General features: G+C 48.3%; 1 protein-coding gene across 3 annotated transcripts in view; it reads left to right on the top strand.

The window, feature by feature from the left end:
• The first annotated feature begins 7,959 nt into the window (after nucleotides 1-7,959).
• The window catches only part of CTPS2 (CTP synthase 2), a 140,524-nt gene continuing 126,034 nt past the window's right edge, over nucleotides 7,960-22,449 (top strand). Inside the window, exons 1-2 of one of the 3 annotated variants that reach the window (XM_053579859.1) lie at nucleotides 7,960-8,339; nucleotides 19,326-19,531. In XM_053579859.1, the coding sequence (XP_053435834.1) occupies nucleotides 8,233-8,339; nucleotides 19,326-19,531 (313 nt within the window). In that variant the 5' untranslated portion in view covers nucleotides 7,960-8,232. Of the gene's footprint in view, nucleotides 8,415-8,551; nucleotides 8,697-19,325; nucleotides 19,532-22,449 lie in introns of those variants that run through there. The other 2 variants (XM_053579862.1, XM_053579860.1) reach the window with 2 other exon arrangements.

The following is a 22,449-nucleotide window of genomic DNA, read 5'->3' as shown; positions in this document are numbered from 1 at the left end:
GCCTGGCCGGGGCCAGGCTGGAACTCGCCACCCTTGGTATATGGGGCCGGTGCCCTACTCACTGAGCCACAGGCGCCGCCCATGGCGGGGCGGGTGTCTCACTCTTGCTAAGGCTGTTCTTGAACTCCTGCGCTCAAGTGATACACCTGTCTTCCTCTCCCAGAGTGCTGGGATTACAGGCTTGAGCACCTGGGCCCTGATTTCATTTCCTTTATTTTATTTTATTTTTTTGAGACAGAGCCTCAAGCTGTCACCCTGGGTAGAGTGCTGTGACATCCCGGCTCACAGCAACCTCCAACTCCTGTGCTCAAGCGATTCTTCTGCCTCCACCTCCCAAGTAGCTGGAACTATAGGCGCCCGCCACAACGCCTGCCACAAGGCCCAGCTATTTTTTGGTTGCAGCTGTCATTATTGTTTGGTGGCCTGGGCTGGATTCGAACCCGCCAGGTGTATGTGGCTGGCGCCTTAGCCGCTTGAGCCACAGGTGCCGAGCCTCATTTATTTTTTTTGAAACAGTCTCACTCTGTCACCCTGGCATCAGCTTAGCTCACAGTAGCCTCAAATTCTTGCCTCAGCCTCCTGAGTAGCTGGGACTATAGGCAACTGCCAGAACTCCTTGCTAGTTTTTTTTCTTTCTATTTTAGTAAAGATGGGGATCTCCCTCTTGTTCCTAAAGTGCTAGGATTACAGGTATGAGCTACCAAGCATGGCTACCTTTTTCTTTGCAGGTTTTTTTTTTTGGCTGGGGCTGGGTTTGAACCCACCACTTCCAGCATATGTGGCCAGCGCCCTACCCCGTTGAGCCACAGGCGCCGCCTGAGTCTGGCTTCTTTTCCTTTATAAAAGTCATCTATTTTTTTTTTTTTTTTGTCGCCCTTGGTAGAGTGCCAGGGCATCACAGCTCACTGAACCTCCAACTCTTAGGCTTAAGCAATTCTTTTGCCTCAGCCTCCCAAGTAGCTGGGGCTGCAGGAGCCCATCATAACACTTGGCTATTTTTTGGTTGTAGTTGTCATTGTTGTTTGGTAGGCCCAGGTTAGATGCAAACCCTCCAGCTCCCATGTATGTGGCTGGCACCCTAGCTGCTGAGCTACAGGCGTGGAGCCTTTAAAAGTCATCTTGAGGGCCATGCCTGTGGCTCAGTGGGTAGGGCGCCGGTCCCATATACCAAGGGTGGCCAGCTCAAACCTAGCCCCGCCAAACTGCAACAAAAAAATAGCTGGGTGTTGTGGCGGGTGCCTGTAGTCCCAGCTACTCGGAAGGCTGAGGCAAGAGAATCCCCTAGACTCAGAAGTTGGAGGTTGCTGTGAGCTGTATGATGCGACCGCACTCTACAGAGGGCAATAAAGCGAGACTCTGTCTCTACAAAAAAAAAAAAAAGTCATTTTGAGTGCCTGCCCCAGTGGCTGACACCTGTAATCCTAGCACTCTAGGAGGCCAAGGCAGGTGGACTGCTTGAGCTAAGGAGTTCAAGACCAGCCTAAGCAAGAGCCAGACCCCATGGGTGGCGCCTGTGGCTCAGTGAGTAGGGCGCCGGCCCCATATGCCGAGGGTGGCGGGTTCAAACCCAGCCCCGGCCAAACTGCAACAACAACAAAAAAAATAGCCGGGCGTTGTGGCGGGCGCCTGTAGTCCCAGCGGCTTGGGAGGCTGAGACAAGAGAATCGCGTAAGCCCAAGAGTTAGAGGTTGCTGTGAGCCGTGTGACACCATGGCACTCTACCCGAGGGCGGTACAGCGAGACTCTGTCTCTACAAAAAAAAAAAAAAAAAGAGCCAGACCCCAGTCTCTACTAAAAATAGAAAAACTAGGCTCCGCACCTGTGGCTTAAGCGGCTAAGGCGCCAGCCACATACATCTGTGCTGGCAGGTTTGAATCCAGTCTGGGCCTGCCAAACAACAATGATGGCTGCAACCAAAAAATAACTGGGCCTTGTGGCAGCTGCCTGTAGTCCCAGCTACTTGGGAGGTGGAGGCAAGAGAATTGCTTGAGCCCAAGAGTTGGAGGTTGCTGTGAGCTGTGATGTCACAGCACTCTACCCAGGGTGACAGCTTGAGGCTCTGTCTCAAAAAAAAGAAAAACTAGCCAGGTGTAATGGGTGGCACCTGTAGTCCTAGCTACTGAGGATCCTGAGGCAAGAGGATTGCTCAAGCCCAAGAGTTTCAAGTTGTTGTGAGCTATGATGCTATAGCACTCTACCCAAGACAAGAGTGAAACTGTCTCAAAAAAAAAAAAAAATCATTTTGAGGCTCCAGCACAATGTTTTGCTTCTGCACAGCCAAGAACAGAGTAAGTAAAGTAGGCAGACAGCCCTCAGAATGGGAGAGGATATTTGCAGGTTATGTCTCCGACAAAGATTTAATAACCAGAATCCACAGAGAACTTAAACGTATTAGCAAGAAAAGTACAAGTGATCCCATCTCAAGTGGGCAAGGGACTTGAAGAGAAACTTCTCTGAAGAAGACATTCTAAAAAGGGGATCATAAACTACTTGGGAGGCTGAGGCAAGAGATTCACTTAAGCCCAAGAATTTGAGGTTGCTGTGAGCTGTGACACCAAGAGCACTCTACCAAGGGCAACATAGTGAGACTCTCTCAAAAAAAAAGGGGGGATCAGAAAAACTGTCCAGACCTGTGTGGTGGCTCAGGCCTATAATCCTAGCACTCTGGGAGGCTGAGGAGGGTGAATCACTTAAGCTCCAGAGTTGGGGACCAGGCTGAAGGAAGAGCGAAATCCTGTCTCTACTAAAAACAGAAAAGCTGGGGCAGCACCTGTGGCTCAAAGGGGTAGGGCACTGGCCCCATACGCCAGAAGTGGGGGTTCAAACCCAGCCCTGGCCAAAAACTGCAAAACAAACAAACAAACAAACCAAAAAAAGAAAACAAAAAACCAGAAACGCTAGCTGGGTGTGTGGCAGGCGCCTGTAGTCCCAGCTACTAAAGAGGCTGAGGCAAGAGGCCAGGAGTTTGAGGGTGGTGCCTGTGGCTCAAAGGAGTAGGGCCCTGGCCCCATATACCGGAGGTGGTGGATTCAAACCCAGCCCTGGCCAAAAACTGCAAAAAAAAAAAAAAAAAAGGGTGGTGCCTGTGGCTCAGTGAGTAGGGTTCCAACCCCATATTCCGAGGGTGGCAGGTTCGAACCCGGCCCTGGCCAGACTGCAGCAAAAAATAGCCGGGCGTTGTGGTGGGCGCTTGTGGTCCCAGCTACTGGGGAGGCTGAGGCAAGAGAATCGCCTAAGCCCAAGGATTTGGAGGTTGCTGTGAGCTGTGACACCACAGCACTCCACCGAGGGTTAATAAGTGAGCCTCTGTCTCAAAAAAAAAAAAAAATAAGGCCAGGAGTTTGAGATTGCTGTTAGCTATGATGCCATAGTACTCTACCTAGGGGAACAAAGTGAGACTCTGTCTCAAAAACAAAATTATAATAATAATTACTCTCCAAGTTGTAAAGAGGAAATGGAAGAAGGAAATGGGGGAGGCAACTTTACATAAGCAGCAGGTATTAAGTATCACCATCCTGCACCAACCTTTTTACAAATATCCTTCCTACTGGGCCATCTGGAAGACTTGTTTCATTAACAAACTCCTCCAGCCTTTTGACAGGGCATTTCCTCTTTTTTTTTCTTCCAGTGGAGACCTGAGCCTGCCAGAAGGATGCCCTGTTAATTGAAACCTCTGCTTTCCCCCCCAAAAGTTGGCATTAGTATCCCAAACTCCTTACTGCGTCCTCCAGGACATTGCTCTTTCATCCTTCGTTGGGAAACTCAATTTTATTTTGAAATTCGTAGACTTTTTTTTTTTTTTTTTTTTTTTTTGTAGAGACAGAGTCTCACTTTATCACCCTTGGTAGAGTGCCGTGGCGTCACACAGCTCACAGCAACCTCCAACTCCAGGGCTTAGGCGATTCTCTTGCCTCAGCCTCCCAAGTAGCTGGGACTACAGGCGCCCGCCACAACGCCCGGCTATTATTTTTTGTTGCAGTTTGGCCGGGGCCGGGTTTGAACCCACCACCCTCGGCATGTGGGGCCGGCGCCCTACCCGCTGAGCTTACAACCTTCTCCCCTTTCTTGTCACAGTCATCTATTAGTTTCAGGGTCACTCCCTCAGATTCTGTGAAGTTTTTTTGCTTTATTTATCTATTTATTTATTTTTTATTGAGACAGAGTCTCACTTTGTCACCCTCGGTAGAGTGTCCTGGCGTCATAGTTCACAGCAACCTCAAACTCTTGGGCTCAAGCGATTCTCTTGCCTCAGCCTCCCTAGTAGCTGGGACTGCAGGCGCCCCCCACAATGCCTGGCTATTTTTAGTTCCTTGGCTTTGACTCTTCCACCTTTTGCCAGCCTTCTGGGACCCTCGATGTCCACATCACCAGTCTTGTGCGCACTAGACCCAAGTCCAGTGAGATTCATCTCACTTTTTTTTTTCTGGAGGCAAAGTGTCACACTGTGGCCCAAGGGTTGTGTGCTATGGCATCCTCATAGCTCACAGGAATGTGAAACCCCTGAGCTCAAGCGATCCTCAGGCCTCAGCTTCCCAAGTAACTGGGACTACAGGTGCCTACCACAATGTTCAGCTAATTTTTTTTTTTTTTTTGAGACAGAGTGTCATTATGTTGCCCTCGGTAGAGTGCAGTGGCGTCAAAACTCACAGCAAACTCAAAGTCTTGGGCTTAAGTGATTCTCTTGCCTCAGCTTCCCAAGTAGCTAGGTGGGACTACAGGCATCTGCCACAATACCCAGTTATTATTTTTTTGTTGTTGTTGCAGTTGTCATTGTTGTTTAGCTGCCCTGGGCAGGGTTCGAACCAGCCACCCTTAGTGTATGTGGCTAGCGCCATAACCACTTTGTACAGGGCTCTGAGACTTTTTTTTTTTTTTTTTTGAGAGAGAGACTTACTTTGTCACCCTTGGTAGAGGGCCATGGTATCACAGTTCACAGCAACCTGAAACTCTTGGGCTTAAGAGATTCTCCTGTCTCTGCCTCCCAAGTAGTTTGGACTACAGGCACCCACCCCAATGCCTGGCTATTTTTGTTGCAGCCATCATTGTTGTTTGGCAGGCCCAGGCTGGATTCGAACCCGCCAGCTTAGGTGTATGTGGCTGGTGCCTTAGCTGCTTGAGCCACAGGCGCCGGCCAGTATAATGTTTTTGAGATATGCAGTACATGTATAAATTCTTTTGTTTTTATTTTATTATTTTTTATGTTCTTTTTTTTTTTTTTTTTCGGCCGGGGCTGGGTTTAAACCCACCACCTCCAGTATACGTGGCCGGCACCCTACTCCTTCAGCCACAGGCACCATCTTTTATGTTAATTTTTATTATTATTATTATTTTTTTTATTTTTATTATTATTTTTTGAGACAGAGTCTTACTATGTTGCCCTTGGTAGAGAGCTGTGGTGTCATAGCTCACAGCAACCTCAAACTGTTGGTCTTAAGTGATTCTCTTGCCTCAGCTTCCCAAGTAGTTGGGACTAGAGGCACCTGCCACAATGCCTGGCTTTGTTTTTTTTTTTTGAGACACAGTCTCACTATGTTGCCTTTAGTAGAGTGTTGTGGTGTCACAGCTCATAGTAACCTCAAACTCTTGGGCTCAAGTGATTCACTTGCCTCAGCCTCCCAAGTAGCTGGGACTACAGGCACCAGCCACAATGCCCAGCTATTTTTTTTTTTTTTTGGTTGTAGTTGTCATTGTTGTTTGGCAGGCCTGGGCTGGGTTCAAACCGCCAGCTCAGGTGTCTGTGGCCAGAGCCCTGGCTGCTGAACTACAGGTGCAGAGCCCCCAGCTATTTTTTGTTGCAGTTGTCGTTGTTTATCAGGCCGGGGCCAGGTTCAAACCCGCCTGCCTTGGTGTATGTGGCCGGCACCCTAACCCCTAAGCTATAGCCTCCAAGCCTATTTTATTATTTTTAGAGATGAGGGAAGGGGGATTGTCTCCCACAGGCTGGACTTGGTCTCCTGGGTGTAGCTTTCAAGACTATATATATATATATATATATAGTTTGATAGATTTGTTTGATTCCACAAATGGCATTCTTGCACCTCTCGCAAAGATCATAAATAGTGCAGACACTAACCTATATATATATATATTGAGACTCTATCTCAATAAAAGAAATATATATAGAGAGATAGAGTCTCACTTTGTCAACCTGGGTAAATTGCCGTGGTGTCATAGCTCATAGCATTCTCAAACTCTTGCCCTAACACAAACCTCTTGTCTCAGCCTCCTATGTAGCTGGGACTACAGGTGCCAGCCACAATGCCCGGCTGTTTTTTAGAGAGGAGGTCTCCCTCTTGTTCAGGTTGGTCTAGAACTCCTGAGCTCAGGCAATCCAACAGCCTGGGGCTCCCAGAGTAGCTAGGATTATAGTCTTGAGTCACTGCGTTGGCTTAATTTTTTTCTATTTTTAATAGAGTGGTTTTCCTCTTGCTTAGGCTGGTCTTGAACTCCTGAGCTCAAGAAATTCGGCCACCTCGGCCTCCCAGTTCTAGGATTACAGGGTTCAGCCACTCTGCCTGGTCCTCATCTAACTTTTCTTTTTTTTTTTTTTTGGCTGGGGCTGGGTTTGAACCCACCACCTCCAGCATATGGGACCGGCGCCCTACTCCTTGAGCCACAGGCGCCGCCCCCTCATCTAACTTTTCTTGTCCATTGCAGCAGCCACCCCTAAACTGTGTCATCTCTTGGAATTGCTTCCCCTTGGAAGGCTTGAGCCCCAACATCACACTCTTTATTGCCAAATTGCCAAGCCTCTCCTTCTCAGAGGCCCAGGTCTTTGGGCCCTTCTGTGTTGTCTCCCAATCCTTCTGCTCCCTGCTGGTTTTAGTTCCTGTCCTCTGGGGCTAGAGCCTGGTTCATCACATTCTTTTATTGCTTTCTACTTACTCATCTTCCTGTCCTACTAGATCAGAAAACTGGGTTTTTGTCACTAAGATCTATATTTATATTAATATCTTGAAAAACTTTAGTTAGGGGCGGCGCCTGTGGCTCAAGGAGTAGGGTGCCGGTCCCATATGCCAGAGGTGGCGGGTTCAAACCCAGCCCCGGCCAAAAAAAAAAAAAAAAGATGAAAAACTTTAGTTAGATAACCCTACATAATAATTATTATTTTGAGCTTGAGTGCAGTGGTCTTATTATAGTTTACAGCACACTCAAACTACTGGGCTCAAGGGATTCTCTTGCCTCAGTCTCTCTCTTTTTTTTTTTTTTTTTTGCAGTTTTGGCCGGGGCTGAGTTTACACCCGCCACCTCCAGCATATGGGGCCAGCGCCCTACTCCTTTGAGCTACAGGCGCTGCCTGCCTCAGTCTCTAAGTAGCTGGGACTACAGGTGCCTCCGAACACCCCCGGCTAATTTTTCAATTTTTGGTAGAGAGAGGTCTCAGTCTTGCTCAGGCTGGTGTATGAGCCTGAGTTCAAATGATCCTTCCACATTGTACAGGCGCGAGCCACATCGCTGGACAATTATGATTTCTAAACCCTAGTATGTCTTCAATGACTCTTGTCTAACTTGTAGCTCTAGTGTCCCACTCTGTTTATGTAAAATTTCTGCCACTTTCCCAAATCTTCGTTCTCACTTCAAACGCTTCTATTGTTCATAGGTAGCTCCTTTCTCCTTGAGTGGTTTCCTTAAGTCCTTCCCTTAGCCTGAATAAACCTCCTGTGTTCTTGTGTCATATCCCAGCAATAGCCATCTTCCAAATACTCTTTTTTAAAAAAGTCACTCTGAGAAGCCTCAATTGACTTCTAGTCTCCTTTCCACCCCCCTCACACCCCCCAGCTTTTCTTTGCTGCCCGGAACCTACAGCTTCCAACTGGGAGGTCCTCAAAGCCTAGAATTCCACTGTATTCCCCACCCCCCTCTCGAATGCTCCTGCAGTTCCTGGCACGTAATAGGGGATCCACTAACGTTGGTGATAGTTGGAAGTCTTTACAAGGGTGAGAGGTGGACGGGGGCTCGGGGACCGACGGAGAGTTTCGGCTTGCCTGGGACCCGGGCTGGCCGGGAACCGTGGAGTTCACCTGCGCATCCCAAGTGCCTTCGCAAAGTGAGCGGGGGAGGGAGGAGCAGGGCCCGTGCGGAGAGACGCCTGGGGCCAAGGGCATCGAGAGTGTAGCGTGACGGGAGCTGCCTGTGCCGGAGTAATCACTTTTTAGGGGCTTGTTTTGGACCTTTGCGCATACACGGGTGCAAACCCCAAGCTCACTATCGTGAGTCAGCGACGCGACCGGCATGGCAGAGAGGGGGCGCTGTGCAGCCCGAGGTCCGCGCCGCCGGCGGGAAGGACCGGGAAGCTACTTCGGAGAACCCCAGCGTCGGCCCCGACCCCAGATAGACAGGTGAGCGCCAGGCCGGCCGCAGGGCGGAGCCCACCTTCCCCGGCCATCCTCCCTGACGCTGGCACCACCGGAAAGGTAACTTCCCGTCTGGGCCTGCCCCGGACCCCCAGTTTTGAAGCCAGGGACATCTAGCGTCCCTACGGCCTCCCCGCCCCCACGTTGCGACCCCCAGCCCTGACGCACGCCTGAGGGCGTACGCCTTTGTCCTCTAGCGGTTGGCGCCCGCGCCCTCAACGGCTCAGAGTCGGATCCCGGCCTGGAGCTGTGTGGGTCCCGGGCCCCCCTTCTCTCCGCCTTCGGGAACTGGGAGAACCCCGAGATGGCGTTGGCGGAAGTGAAGCCCCGATTACCGGTTGGGTGAGTGGGGCGATCAGCGCCGGTGACTTATCCTCTGTCCTCTCCCCGGCCCCAGGGCACCAGAGAAACGACTATCGCGTTTACCTCATATTATTTCGTTAGGGCGCCCAGCGCTAAGCTACTGATTCCCCTGGGCAGTTTTCTTTCTTTTTGTTTTTTTTTTTAGACAGTCTTTGTCGCCATGGGTAGAGTCCTGTGGCTTCACAGCTCACAGCAACCTCAAACTCTTGGGTTGAAGTGATTCTCTTGCCTCAGCCTCTCAAGTAGCTGGGACTAGAGGCGCCCGCCATAGCGCCCGGCTATTTTTAGAGACTGGGGTCTCTCTTGCTGAGGCTGGTGTCGAACTTGTGAGCTCAGGTAATCCACCCGCCTCGGCCTCCCAGAGTGCTAGGATTACAGGCGTGAGCCACCTTGCACGGCCTTCCCCAAGTAGTTTATTTTGGGAAACACTTTTAAAAAGGATCTCTAGTTTACTTACAAGAAAATACCCCGTTTTACATGTATAGATTGACGGGCTTTGACAAATTAAACACCAGGGTAAGCACTATCCCAACGTAGACACAGACCACATCCATCAGCGAGGAAAATTACCTTTTCCCCTCCCCCGCCAGTATTTTTTGAGGCAGAATCTCACTTTCTCGCCATTGTTTGAGTGCCATTGGCGCTTGAGTGGCGCCACGGTTGAGTTTGAGTGGCGCCACGGTTGAGTTTGAGTGGCGCCACAGTTGAGTGGCGCCTCCATTGAGTACCATGGCGGTTGAGTGGCGCCACGGTTGAGTTTGAGTGGCGCCTCCATTGAGTGCCATGGCGGTTGAGTGGCGCCACAGTTGAGTGGCGCCTCCATTGAGTGCCATGGCGGTTGAGTGGCGCCACGGTTGAGTGCCATGGCGTCACTGCCCACAGCAACCTCAAACAATTGGGCTTAAGCGATTCTCTTTTCTCAGTCTCCCAAGTAGCTGGGACTACAGGCATCCGCCACAACGCCCGGCTAATTTTTCTAGTTTAATTTAATTTAATTTATTATTTGTTACAGTTTTTGGCCAGGGCCCTGTTTGAACCTGTCACCTCCGGCATATGGGGCCAGCGCCTACTCCTTGAGCCACAGGCGCCGCCCCTATTTTTTTTTATTTAAAAATTTTTTATTTTATTAATTTACTTTTTTATTTCTGCTTTCAATTTCAGCTGGCTTTCCCTCGTTTGAAGTTTTTTTTTAAATTTTCTTTTTTTTCCGTTCTTCCTTTAGCGATTCTCTTGCTCTTTGCCTCCCAAGTAGCTGGGATTACAAGCGCCCGCCACAAGGCCCGGCTTTTCTTTCTTTCTTTTTTTTTTTTTTTTTTGGTAGAGACGGGGTTTCACTCTGGCTCTCTGCTGCTCATACTGGTCTCGAACCTCTGAGCTCGGGAAATCCACCCGCCTCGGCCTTCCACAGCGCTGGGACTACAGGCGTGAGCCACCATGCCCGGCCTTTTTTTTTTTTTTTTTTTTGAGAAAGAGTCTCACTTTAACACCCTTGGCAGAGTGCCATGGCGTCACACAGGTCACAGCAACCTCCAACTCCTGAGCTTAAGCGATTCTCTTGCCTCAGCCTCCTGAGTAGCTGGGATTACAGGCGCCTGTCACAACACCCGGCTATTTTTTTGTTGCAGATTTTTTAGCTAGCTTGGGCCTGGTTCGAACCCTCTACCCTCGGTGTATGTGGCTGGTGCCGTAACCACTGTACTACGGGCGCCAAGCCGCCGCCCCTGTTTTTATTTTGTTTTTCGCTTTTTTTGGCAGTGTTTTTTTCCTTTTTTTTTTTTTGCGGGGGCTGGATCTGAACCTGCCACCTCCAGCACTTGGGGCCGGCGCCCTACTCCTTTGAGCCACAGGCGCCGCCCTTTTGGCTTTTTTTTTTTGTAGAGACAGAGTCTCACTGTACCGCCCTCTGGTAGAGTGCCGTGGCGTCACACGGCTCACAGCAACCTCTAACTCTTGGGCTTACGTGATTCTCTTGCCTCAGCCTCCCGAGCAGCTGAGACTACAGGCGCCCGCCACAACGCCCGGCTAAGCTTTTTTTTTTTTTTTTTTTGATACTGTCTCGCTTGTCCTCAGTAGAGTGCCATGGCATCATTGCTCCCAGGAACCTCAAACTCTCAAGGCTTAAGCGATTCTCTTGCCTCAGCCTCCCAAGTACCTGGGACTACAGGCGCCAGCCACAACGCCTGGCTTTTTGTTGTTGTGTTATAGTTGTCATTGTTGTTTAGCAGGCCCGGGCTAGTCTCGAACCCACCAGCTTCGGTGTATGTCTCTGGGGCCCTACTCACTGAGCTAAGGACGCCGCTTTTTTTTTTTTTTTTTGAGACAGTCTCACTATGTTGCTCTCTATGGTAGAGTACCGTGGTGTCATAGCTCCTAGCAACCCCAAACTCTTGGGCTTAAGAGATTCTCTTGCCTCAGCCTTCCATGTAGCTATACTACAGGCGCCCACAACAACGCCCAGCTATTTTTTGTTGTCGTTTCTAGCTGGACTGGGCCAGGTTCGGACCCGCCAGACTCAGCCTATGTGGTGGCGCCTCTGTGCCACCGGTGCGTAGACTAATTTTTCTATTTTTAGTAAGACGCGGTCTCGCTCTTGCTCCGGCAGATCCAGAATTCCTGAACTCAAGCAATCCACCGGTCTAGTCTAACCAGAGTGCTAGGATTATTGGCGGGAGCCACCTCCTCTAGCCCCCTTTTGCCCCTTTGTAATCAGCACCCCCCAGCACTCTTGATTGCTGTAATGGCTTTGTTTTGCCTGTTCTAGAACTTGATAGAAAGATCATTCAGTTAGTATTCTTTGGTAACATTACTTCTTTTTTTTTTTTTTGGGACAGAGTTTCACTATGAAACTGGGTAGAGTACCATGGCGTCACATTTCACAGCAATCTCAAACTCTTGGGCTTAAGTGATTCTCTTGCTTCAGCCTCCCAAGTAGCTGTGACTACAGGTGCCCTCCACAACGCCCCCGGCTATTTTTTGGTTGTAAATGTCATTGTTTGGGAGGCCCAGGCTGGATTCCAACCTGCCAGCTCTGTTGTCTATGTCTGGTGCCCTAGCCCTAGCCGCTGAGATACAGGTGCCCCCTAACGTTACTGTTTGGCAATGAATGAGGTGTCTTTTGGTGCTTTTGGTTTATTTTATTAAATTTATTTCGTTTTTGAAATAGTCTCACTCAGTTGTTTGCGGTTGGGTTCTCTGGGGTCATACATCACAGCAACTTCAAACTCTTGGGCTTGAGGGACCCTCTTGCCTCATACTCTGGAATAGCTGGGACTATGGTCCCCCATCTTGCTCAGCTATTTTTTTTCTTCCTATTTTTTTTTTCTTTAGAGACAGAGTCTCACTTTATCGCCCTGGGTAGAGTTCCATGGCATCACAGCTCACAGCAAGCTCCAACTCCTGGGCTTGGGAAATTCTCTTGCCTCAGCCTCCAGAGTAGCTGGAACTACAGGCACCCGCCACAACGCCCAGCTATTTTTTGTTGCAGTTTGGCCAGGGTCAGGTTCAAACCCGCCACCCTCAGTATATGGGGCCCGCGCCCTACCTACTGAGCCACAGGCACTGCCCTTTTATTTATTTATTTATTTTTGAGATAGTCTCACTCTGTCACTCTGGGTAGGGTGTTGTGGCGTCACAGCTCACAGCAACCTCAGACTCTCGCCTCAGCCTCCCAAGTAGCTGGGACTACAGGTGCTTGCCATAACGCCCAGCTATTTTTTGGTTATAGTTGTCATTGTTGTTTGGCAGGCCCTGGCTGCTCCGTTTATGTGGCTGGTGCTCAAGTCTTTTGAGCTACAGGTGCTGAGCCTTTTTCCTCCTATTTTTTTTTTTTTTTTTTGTAGAGACAAGAGTTTCACTTTATCGCCCTTGGTAGAGTGCCGTGGCGTCACACAGCTCACAGTAACCTCCAACTCCTGGGCTTAGGCGATTCTCCTGCCTCAGCCTCCCAAGTAGCTGGGACTACAGGCACCTGCCACAACGCCCGGCTATTTTTTTGTTGCAGTTTGGCCGGGGCTGGGTTTGAACCTGCCACCCTTGGTATATGGGGCCGGCGCCCTGCTCACTGAGCCACAGGCGCTGCCCCCTTTCCTCCTATTTTTAGTAGACACTGGTCTGGCTCCTGCTCAGCCTGGTCTGAAACTCCTGAGCACAAGCAGGCCTCCCATCTCAGCCTCTCAGAGTACTAGGATTACAGAGGTTAGTCACTGTTCCAGGAGGCTTTTTTTTTCCTTTTTTAGAGACAGAGTCTGATCTTGTCACCCTCGGTAGAGTACTTTGGCGTCACAGCTTACAGCAACCTCCAGCTCTTGGGCTTAGGCGATTCTCTTGCCTCAGCCTCCTGAGTAGCTGGGACTACAAGTGCTTGACACAATGCCTGGCTATTTTTTTGTTGCAATTTGGCCGGGGCTGGGTTTGTACCCGCCACCCTCGGTATATGGGGCCAGCGCCCTAATCACTGAGGCTTTTGGTATTTTTATTAATAGTTGCTCTAGGTCTGCCCAGTCTAATATGGGAGCCACTGGCCACATGTGGTTATTGAATACTACAGGTTTGGCACATCTGAGTTGACTTGTATACGGACCTGGATTCAGAAGGCTTAGTATAAAATAAAAGTATGTTAAATGTCTAAGTAAAAATTCTTATATTGGGGGCTTCTCACTTGGATTCTCTCACTCTGCTGCAGGCTACAGGAAGTTCTGTCCCCCCCCCCTTTTTGTTATTGTGCTTATCAATCTTTCTCCCTGTCAATGAACACTATTCTGTCATTTAAAAAAGAAAATTCTTACATTGAGTACTTGCTAAAGTGGTAACGTTTTGGATCTATTGGTTAAAAAAGGTACACAAGGCTGGGTGCGATGGCTCATGCCTGTAACCCTAGCACTTTAGGAAGCTGAGGCAGATGTATTGCCTGGGTTCAGGAGTTGGAGACCCGCCTGAGTAAAAGCGAGACCCTTCCTCTAAAAAATAGCTGGGCCGACGTTTGTGGTAGGCGTTTGTAGTCCTAGTTACTCGTTTGTAGTCCCAGCTACTCCGAAGGCTGAGGCAAGAGCATCACTTGAGCCCAAGAGTTTGAGGTTGCTGTCAGCTATGATGCCACAGCACTCTATCCAGGACACAGTGAGACACTACCTAAAAAAAAAAATAAAAAGATAAACTATTAAAATTAACTTAATCTGTTTCTTTGTACTTTTTCCTTTTTTTAAGTAGCTGGTGGTTTTTATTTATTTATTTATTTTTATTGTTGGGGATTCATTGAGGGTGCAAGAAACCAGGTTACACTGATTGCATTTGTTAAGGAAAGTCCCTCTTACAATCTGTTTGTACTTTTTCAACGTGGCTACTAGGAAATTGAAAATTACATGCCCGGCTGTGTAATATGTTGATTAGACAGTGGCTAACACAGCTCTACATGGTTCTATTCTGTGAATACTGGCTTCTGCTCAATGCAAGTAAGAGTAAATGAAAAAAAATTTTTTTTTTTTTTTTGCCGAGTCTCACTTTATTGCCTGAGGTAGAGTGCCCTGGCGTCACACAGCTCACAGCAACCTCCAACTCCTGGGCTTAGGCGATTCTCTTGCCTCAGCCTCCTGAGTAGCTGGGACTACAGGCGCCCGCCACGACGCCTGGCTATTTTTGTTGTTGTTGTTGCAGTTTGGCTGGGGCTGGGTTTGAACCCTACCCTCTGTATATGGGCCCGGCACCCTACCCACCGAGCCACAGGTGCCACCCGATGAAAAACAAGATCTTTTTTTTTTTTTGTAGAGACAGAGTATCACTGTACTGCCCTCAGGTAGAGTGCCGTGGCATCACATAGCTCATAGGCTCAGGTGCTGAGCCTTTTTCCTCCTATTTTTTTTTTTTTTTTTGTAGAGACAAGAGTTTCACTTTATCGCCCTTGGTAGAGTGCCGTGGCGTCACACAGCTCACAGTAACCTCCAACTCCTGGGCTTAGGCGATTCTCCTGCCTCAGCCTCTCAAGTAGCTGGGACTACAGGCACCTGCCACAACGCCCGGCTATTTTTTTGTTGCAGTTTGGCTGGGGCTGGGTTTGAACCCGCCACCCTCGGCCTATGGGGCTGGCGCCCTACTCACTGAGCCACAGGCGCCACCGGAAAAACAAGATCTTAACACCAGAAACCATCCTGATTGGAGGAAGCGATCAAAACTAGAGCCTACCCACCTTTCACTATGCTCTTTCCTTTCTTACTTCCTTTCTTTCCTTCTTTCTTAGATGTTCTTTCTTTTCTTTTTTTTTTTTTGAGACAGAGTCTCACTATGTTGCCTTCAGTAGAGTGCTGTTGCGTCACAGCTCACAGCAACCTTAAACTCTTGGGCTTAATCGATTCTCTTGCCTTAGCCTCCCAAGTAGCTGGGACTACAGGCACCCACCACAATGCCTGGTTATTTTTTTATTGTAGTTGTCCTTGTTTAGCAGGCCAGGGCTGGGTTTGAACCTCCCAGCCCAGGTGTATGCGGTGCGCCCTAACCACTTTGCTAGGGGCGCCAAGCCTTTTCTTTCTATTTTTGAATCAGAATCCCACTCTATTGCTCAGACTAGAGTGCCATGGCATCAGCCTAACTCACAGGAACCTCAGAGTCCCGGGTTCAAGTGCCTTAGCCTCCCAAATACCTGGACTATAGGCAACCACCACCATGCCTAGCCAATTTTTCTTTTTCTTGTCGAGTCAGGGTCTCCCTGTGTTGCTTAGGCTGGTCTCAAACTCCTGGCTTGAAGGGATCCTTTGACCTCTTCCTTCCAAAATGCTAGTATTACAGGCGTCAGCCACTGCATCTGGCTCTTTTCCTGTACTTTTTAATTTTTATTTATTTTTTTTTTGAGACAGAGCCTCAAGCTGTCTTTCTGGGTAGAGTGCTGTAGCATCACAGCTCACAGCAACCTCCAACTCCTGGGCTCAAGCGATTCTCCTGCCTCTGCCTCCCAAGTAGCTGGGACTACAGGCGCCTGCCACAACGCCTGGCTATTTTTCTTTTTTTTTTTTTTTTTGGCTGGGGCTGGGCTTGAACCCACCACCTCCGGCATATGGGGCTAGCGCCCTACTCCTTTGAGCCACAGGCGCTGCCCATGCCTGGCTATTTTTTGGTTGCAGCCATCATTGTTTTTTTTTTTTTTTGTAGAGACAAGAGTCTTACTTTATGGCCCTCGGTAGGGTGCCGTGGCATGACACAACTCTCACCGCAACCTCCAACTCCTGGGCTTAGGCGATTCTCCTGCCTCAGCCTCCCGAGTAGCTGGGACTACAGGCGCCCGCCACAACGCCTGGCTAGCAGCCATCATTGTTTGGCAGCCTGGGCTGGATTTGAACTCACCAGCTCAGGTGTATGTGGCTGGCGCCTTAGCTGCTTGAGCCACAGGCGCCGAGCCTCTTCCTGTGCTTTTAAAACTTGATTTCAAACTTGTTTGGTTAAAATAAGTAGAAAGGGCCTGTAGTCCCAGCTACTCGGGAGGCTGAGGCAAGAGAATCACTTAGGCCCAAGTGCTGGAGGTTGCTGTGAGCTGTGACGCAACGGTACTCTACCAAGGGCGACAAAGTGAGACTCTGTCTGTAAAAAAAAAAAAGATAAGTAGAAGGGATTAGGTTTCTCCTTGGTATTAAGTTACATTTAAAAAAATGATGCTCATAGCTAACTTATTTAGGCCTTATTATATGTCACTCTTTATATCAGGTGTCAGAAAACATTTTCTGTGAAAGGCTAGATAATAAATATTTCAGGTTTTCTGGGCCAAACGGTCTCTATTGTCCCAACTATTCAACTCTGTCTATGTAGCATGAAAGCAGCCTCAGACTTTGTGTAAATGCATGGATGAGGCATGGAACTAAAACCTGTTTGCTATGGTTTGCTGTTCCCACAACCACGATTTATCCTCCCCAAGTATTGAGATTGGTGGCTTTTTTTTTTTTTGTAGAGACAGATTCTCACTTTATGGCCCTCGGTAGAGTGCCGTGGCCTCACACAGCTCACAGCAACCTCCAACTCCTGGGCTTAAGCGATTCTCTTGCCTCAGCCTCCCGAGTAGCTGGGAACACAGGCGCCCGCCACAACGCCCAGCTATTTTTTGGTTGCAGTTTGGCCAGGGCCGGGTTTGAACCCGCCACCCTTGGTATATGGGGCCGGCGCATTACCGACTGAGCCACAGGCGCCGCCCAGAGATTGGTGGCTTTTTAAAAATGTTGATGTATTTGAATGTTGATTTGTTTTAGAAAAAATAAGCTTTATTTTTTTAGAGGTTCACAGCAAAACTGAGCAGGAAGTAGAGTTGTCACACACCTCCTGCCCTCCCTCACCATACCCATCCTACCTGCTATCAACACCATGCACCAGAGCCTTAATTTTTATTATACTAAGTGCACCTGCAGTGAGGCACTATTATCTCCCAAAGTCCACAGTTTATATCAGGGTTCACTCTTTGTGTTGTCCATTTCCTGAGTTTATGACAATTGTGTAAGTACATGTATCCACCATTAAAGTATCATACAGAGTAGTTGCATTGCCCTAAAAATCCTGCTCTCCCTCCTACCCCTCGGCAACCACTGATCCTTTTACTATTACTGTAGTTTCGTCTTTTCCAAAATGTCAGTATAGTTGGAGTCATACAGTATGGTGCTTATTTATTTATTTATTTATTTTGGAGACAGAGTCTCACTATGTCGTCCTCAGTAGGGTGCTGTAGCATCACAGCTCACAGCAACCTTAAACTCTTGGGCTTAAGTGATTCTCTTGCCTCAGCCTCCCAGGTAACTGGGACTACAGGCGCCCGCCACAATGCCTGGCTATTTTTTTGTTGCGGTTCTCATTGTTGTTTAGCAGGCCTGGGCTGGGCTCCCACCACCCTCGGTGTATGTGGCCGGTGTCCTGACCACTGAGCTACTGGTGCGCAGCCCATGGTCCTTTTTTAGATTGTCTCCTTTCACTTAGTAACATGAATTTAAGATTCCTTCATGTTGGCAATGCGCTGTTTCTTACCTCTGTAATCCTAGCATTCTGGGAGACCAAAGTGGGTGGGTCACTTGAGCTCAGAAGTTTAAGACCAGCTTAAGCAAGAGTGAGAACGCATCTCTACTAAAAATAGAAAAACTACCCCTGCATTGTGGCTGATGGTTGTAGTCCCAGCTACTTGGGAGCCTGAGGCAAGAGGATCACTTGAGCTCAGGAGTTTGAGGTTGCTGTAAGCTGTGATGCTACAGCACTCTCGCCTAGGGCAACAGACTGAGACACAGTCTCAAAAAAGAAAAAAAAAAAACTACAAAAACAAAACAAAAAACCTATCTTTTCTTGGCTTGATAGACCATTTCTTTTTATTATTGAATAGTATTCCAAAGGAGGTGTTTTTTTTCTTTTTTGAGACAGAGCCTCAAGCTGTTGCCCTGGGTAGACTGCCTCAGCATCACAGCTTACAGCAACCTCCAACTCCTGGGCTCAAGTGATTCTCCTGTCTCTGCCTCCCAAGTAGCTGGGACTACAGGTGCCCTCCACAACGCCTGGCTATTTTTTTTTTTTGGTTGCGGCCATTATCTTTGTTTGGCTGGCCTGGGCTGGCTTTGAACCTGCCAGCTCAGGTATATGTGGCTGGCGCCTTAGCCGCTTGAGCCATAGGCGCCGAGCCTCCAAAGGATTTTTAAAAATAGGCTGGACTCAAACTCCTGGGCTCGAATGATTTTCCTGCCTCAGCTTCCCTAGCTGGGACTACAGTTGTGTGTCACTTGTGGATGGCTACAAGGGATTGGTATCTTTATTCCACTTTATAGATAAAGAGAAGAAATAAGCACAGAATGGATAAAGAACTTGCCTAGGTAGTTTGCACAGATCTGACTCAAGTCTGAATCCCTTTTTTTTGAGACAGGGTTTTACTCTGTCACCCAATCTGGAGGAGTGCAGTGGACTAATCATAGCTCACTGAGTGCAGCCTCAAACTCCTGGCCTTAAGTGATCCTCCTGTCTTGAGGAGGTTCAAATCCCAAAGTGCTGGGATTACAGGCAATAAGTCACCACCTCTAGTCCAGAGTCTGATTTTTTTTTTTTTTGAGACAGTTTCAAGCTGTCACCCTGACGTCACAGTGCACAGCCACCTCAAACTCTCGGGCTTAAGTGATTCTCTTGCCTCAGCCTCCCAAGTAGCTGAGACTACAAGCGCCCACCACAACCACCAGCTATTTTTTTTTTTTGCAGTTGTCATTGTTTTAGCTGGCTGAGGCTGGGTTCGAACTCACCAGCCTGGATGTATGTGGCTGGTGCCCTACCCACTGAGCTAAGGGAGCTGCCCAGAGTCTGAATCCTTAAACATTTTAGAATGCTTCTGAATCCCAAAGAAATCTTGTTTATAATGATAAAAGTTTGTTGCATGACAGAGTTGGGAAAGTCAGGGCACAGAGCCTGGCATTTTCCTTGTTGAAAAGTGTCCACATCTTTCTGTATAGTGACAAAAATTAAATGCCTAGGAGATAAGACTTTGTTTCAAAAGTTTTTGGTATTTAGTTTACATGGAAAAATGCTGTGTGCTTTTTGAAATTCTCATTTAACGAACTCTTTGCTTTACTGGTTTGAAAAAATAAATGTTTCTGTTCCCTGACCCTTAAATATATTGCTTTTCAGATCATATCTGGCTGGTGGCACTCCAGCCACTGCTATGCCAATGAAGTACATCCTGGTCACGGGTGGAGTCATCTCCGGCATTGGTAAAGGGATCATCGCCAGCAGCATTGGGACAATTCTGAAGTCATGTGGACTCCGGGTTACCGCCATCAAAATTGACCCTTATATTAACATCGACGCGGGCACTTTTTCACCTTATGAACATGGTATGAAAGGAAACTACTTCCCTCTTTATAGCACTAGGTTAAACTGCAGTTCTTTCTTATGTTTTGGATAATGGCATTAGGATATAGTTCCAGAAATAGAGACGCTGGATCCTACTCTGTGAACATGTGAATATTCTCATGGTCATTGATAAATTGCTCAGATTGCTGACAGCATTCCCGAATTAGTCAACTCTTTTGTAAATATTGTACCTTTTGCACTATGGATTTTATTTTATCATAAAGATAGTACATTTATGGCAGGGCGCAGTGGCTCATGCCTGTAATCCTAGCACTGTGGGAGGCAGAGGCAGGTGAATTGCTTGAGGTCAGGAGTTTGAGATGAGCCTGAGCAAGAGTGAGACTCCCATCGCTACAAAATAGCTGGGTGTTGTGGTGAATGCCTGTAGTCCCAGCTACTTGGGAGGCTGAGACAAGAGGATCTCTTGAGCCCTGGTGTGTGAGGTTGCTGTGAGCTATGATGCCATGGCGCTCTACCGAGGGCAACGCAGTGAAACTGTCCCCCCCCAAAAAAAAGATAATACATTTCTCTTAACATTTCTTACTGCTTGGAGTAACTATTATGAATGTCAACATTTTGATGTATCTATTTATTTATTTATTTTGGAGACATAGTCTGTCTCACTCAGTCACCCTGGGTAGAGTACTGTGGTGGTATAGCTCACAGCAACCTCAAACTCTTGGGCTCAAGTGATCCTCTTTCCTTAACCTCCAAGTAGCAGGTGCTTGCCACAATACTTGGCTAGTTTTACTGTTTGTAGAGATGGAGTCATACTCTTGCACAGGCTGGTCTCAAACTTCTGGCCTCAAGGTATCCTCCCGCCTCTACTTCCCAGAGTGCTAGGAATAGAAGCATGAGCCACCTGGCTCACCAGAAGCCTACTTCTTTTTTTTTTTTTTTTGTAGAGACAGAGTCTCACTGTACCACCCGTGGTAGAGTGCCGTGGCATCACACGGCTCACAGCAACCTCTAACTCTTGGGCTTACGCGATTCTCTTGCCTCAGCCTTCCAAGCAGCTGGGACTACAGGCGCCCGCCACAACACCCGGCTATTTTTTTGTTGCAGTTTGGCCGGGACTGGGTTTGAACCCGCCACCCTCGGCATATGGGGCCGGCGCCCTACTCACTGAGCCACAGGCGCCGCCCAGCCCACTTCTTTATACCATTGTTCAGTGTTATTTTTCTTTGTTTGGTTTTTGAGACAGAGTCCCACTATGTCCCCCTCATTAGACAGCTCACAGCAACATCAAACTCTTGGGCTTAAGTGATTCTCTTGCCTCAGCCTCCCAAGTAGCTGGGACTACAGGCACCTGCTACAACGCCTGGATATCAGCTATTTTTTTGTTGCAGTTGTCATTTTTTTTTTAGCTGGCCCTGGCCGGTTTGAACCCCCCAACTTCAGTGCATGTGGCTGGCGCCGAGACTGTTCAATGTTATTTTTAAGCTTTACTAGCCTGTAGTACGACAAACAAAAAAGGGTATCTTGTTGTTGTAATTTAGATGTCTTGGTTTGGCGCCACTTTCTCAGTGGTTAGGGCGGTGGCCACACGTACCCAGGCTGGTGGGTTCAAACCCTGCCCAGGTCTGCTAAGACAAAAAATAGCCGGGTGTTGTGGTGGGCGCCTTTTGTCCCAGCTACTTGGGAGGCTGAGGCAAGAGAATCACTTAAGCCCAAGAGTTTGAGATTGCTGTGAGCTGTGACGCCATGGTACTCTACCCAGGGGGACATAGTGAGACTATGTCTTTAAAAAAAAATGTAGATGTCTTTTTTTTTTTTTTTAAGAGACAGAGTCTCACTTTGTTGCCCTCAGTAGAGTGCCTTGTGTCACAGCTTACAGCAACCTCAAACTCTTGGGCTTAGGTGATTCTCTTGCCTCAGCCTCCCAAGTAGGTGGGACTGCAGACGCCCTCCAACAATGCCTGGCTATTTTTGTTGTTGTTGTTGCTGTAGTTGTCATTGTTGTTTGGCGGGCCTGGGCCAGTCTCCAAATGGCCAGCCCTGGTGTATATGGCTGGCGCCCTAAGCACTGAGCTATAGGTGCTGAGCCATAGATGTCTTTGATTTTGCTTGTGAATGACTTATTCAAGTCTGTAGTAGACTGCATTTTTGTTTGAAAATATTACCTAGCATATTTCTTTTCTTTTTTTTTTTGTAGAGACAGAGTTTCACTTTATTGCCCTCAGTAGAGTGCTGTGGCGTCACACAGCTCACAGCAACCTCCAACTCCTGGGTTTAGGCGATTCTCCTGCCTCAGCCTCCCGAGTAGCTGGGACTACAGACACCCGCCACAATGCCTGGCTATTTTTTTGTTGCAGTTTGGCCGGGGCTGGGTTTGAACCCGCCACCCTCAGTATATGGGGCCAGCGCCTTGCTCATTGAGCCACAGGCGCCGCCCTACCTAGCATATTTCTATGGAATAGATTTCTCTGCCTCTTGATGTTGGACTTGGGCCATGTAAGGTAGTTGGTTTGCCCTGGTTTGTTTGGAACTTTCCTTGTTTTATTTTATTTTTATTTTTTTTGAGACAGAGACTCAAGCTGTCACCCTGGGTAGAGTGTTGTGACATCACAGCTCACAGCAACCTCCAACTCCTGGGCTCAAGAGATTCTCTTGCCTCCACCTCCCAAGTAGCTGGGACCACAGGTGCCCACCACAACGCCCGGCTATTTTTTGGTTTCAGCCGTCTTTGTTGTTTGGCCGGCCTGGGCTGGATTCGAATCCATCAACTGAGGTGTATGTGGCTGGCGCCTTAGCCGCTTGAGCCACAGGCGCTGAGCCGCTTTGAGTTTTAAAACTCAAAGTGCTGAGTCCTGTGAGGCCCCTTAGTCTTGGGCAAACCAAGGAAGTTGGTGAACCTATTTGTTTTGTCCTATTGGATATTAGTTAAAGTGACATGCCT

Source organism: Nycticebus coucang, chromosome X, assembly GCF_027406575.1.
Source record: "Nycticebus coucang isolate mNycCou1 chromosome X, mNycCou1.pri, whole genome shotgun sequence".
In the NCBI taxonomy this organism is placed as follows: Eukaryota; Metazoa; Chordata; class Mammalia; order Primates; family Lorisidae; genus Nycticebus; species Nycticebus coucang.
Note: the sequence above shows the minus strand (reverse complement) of the source record. Positions and strands in the feature narration are given on the sequence as shown.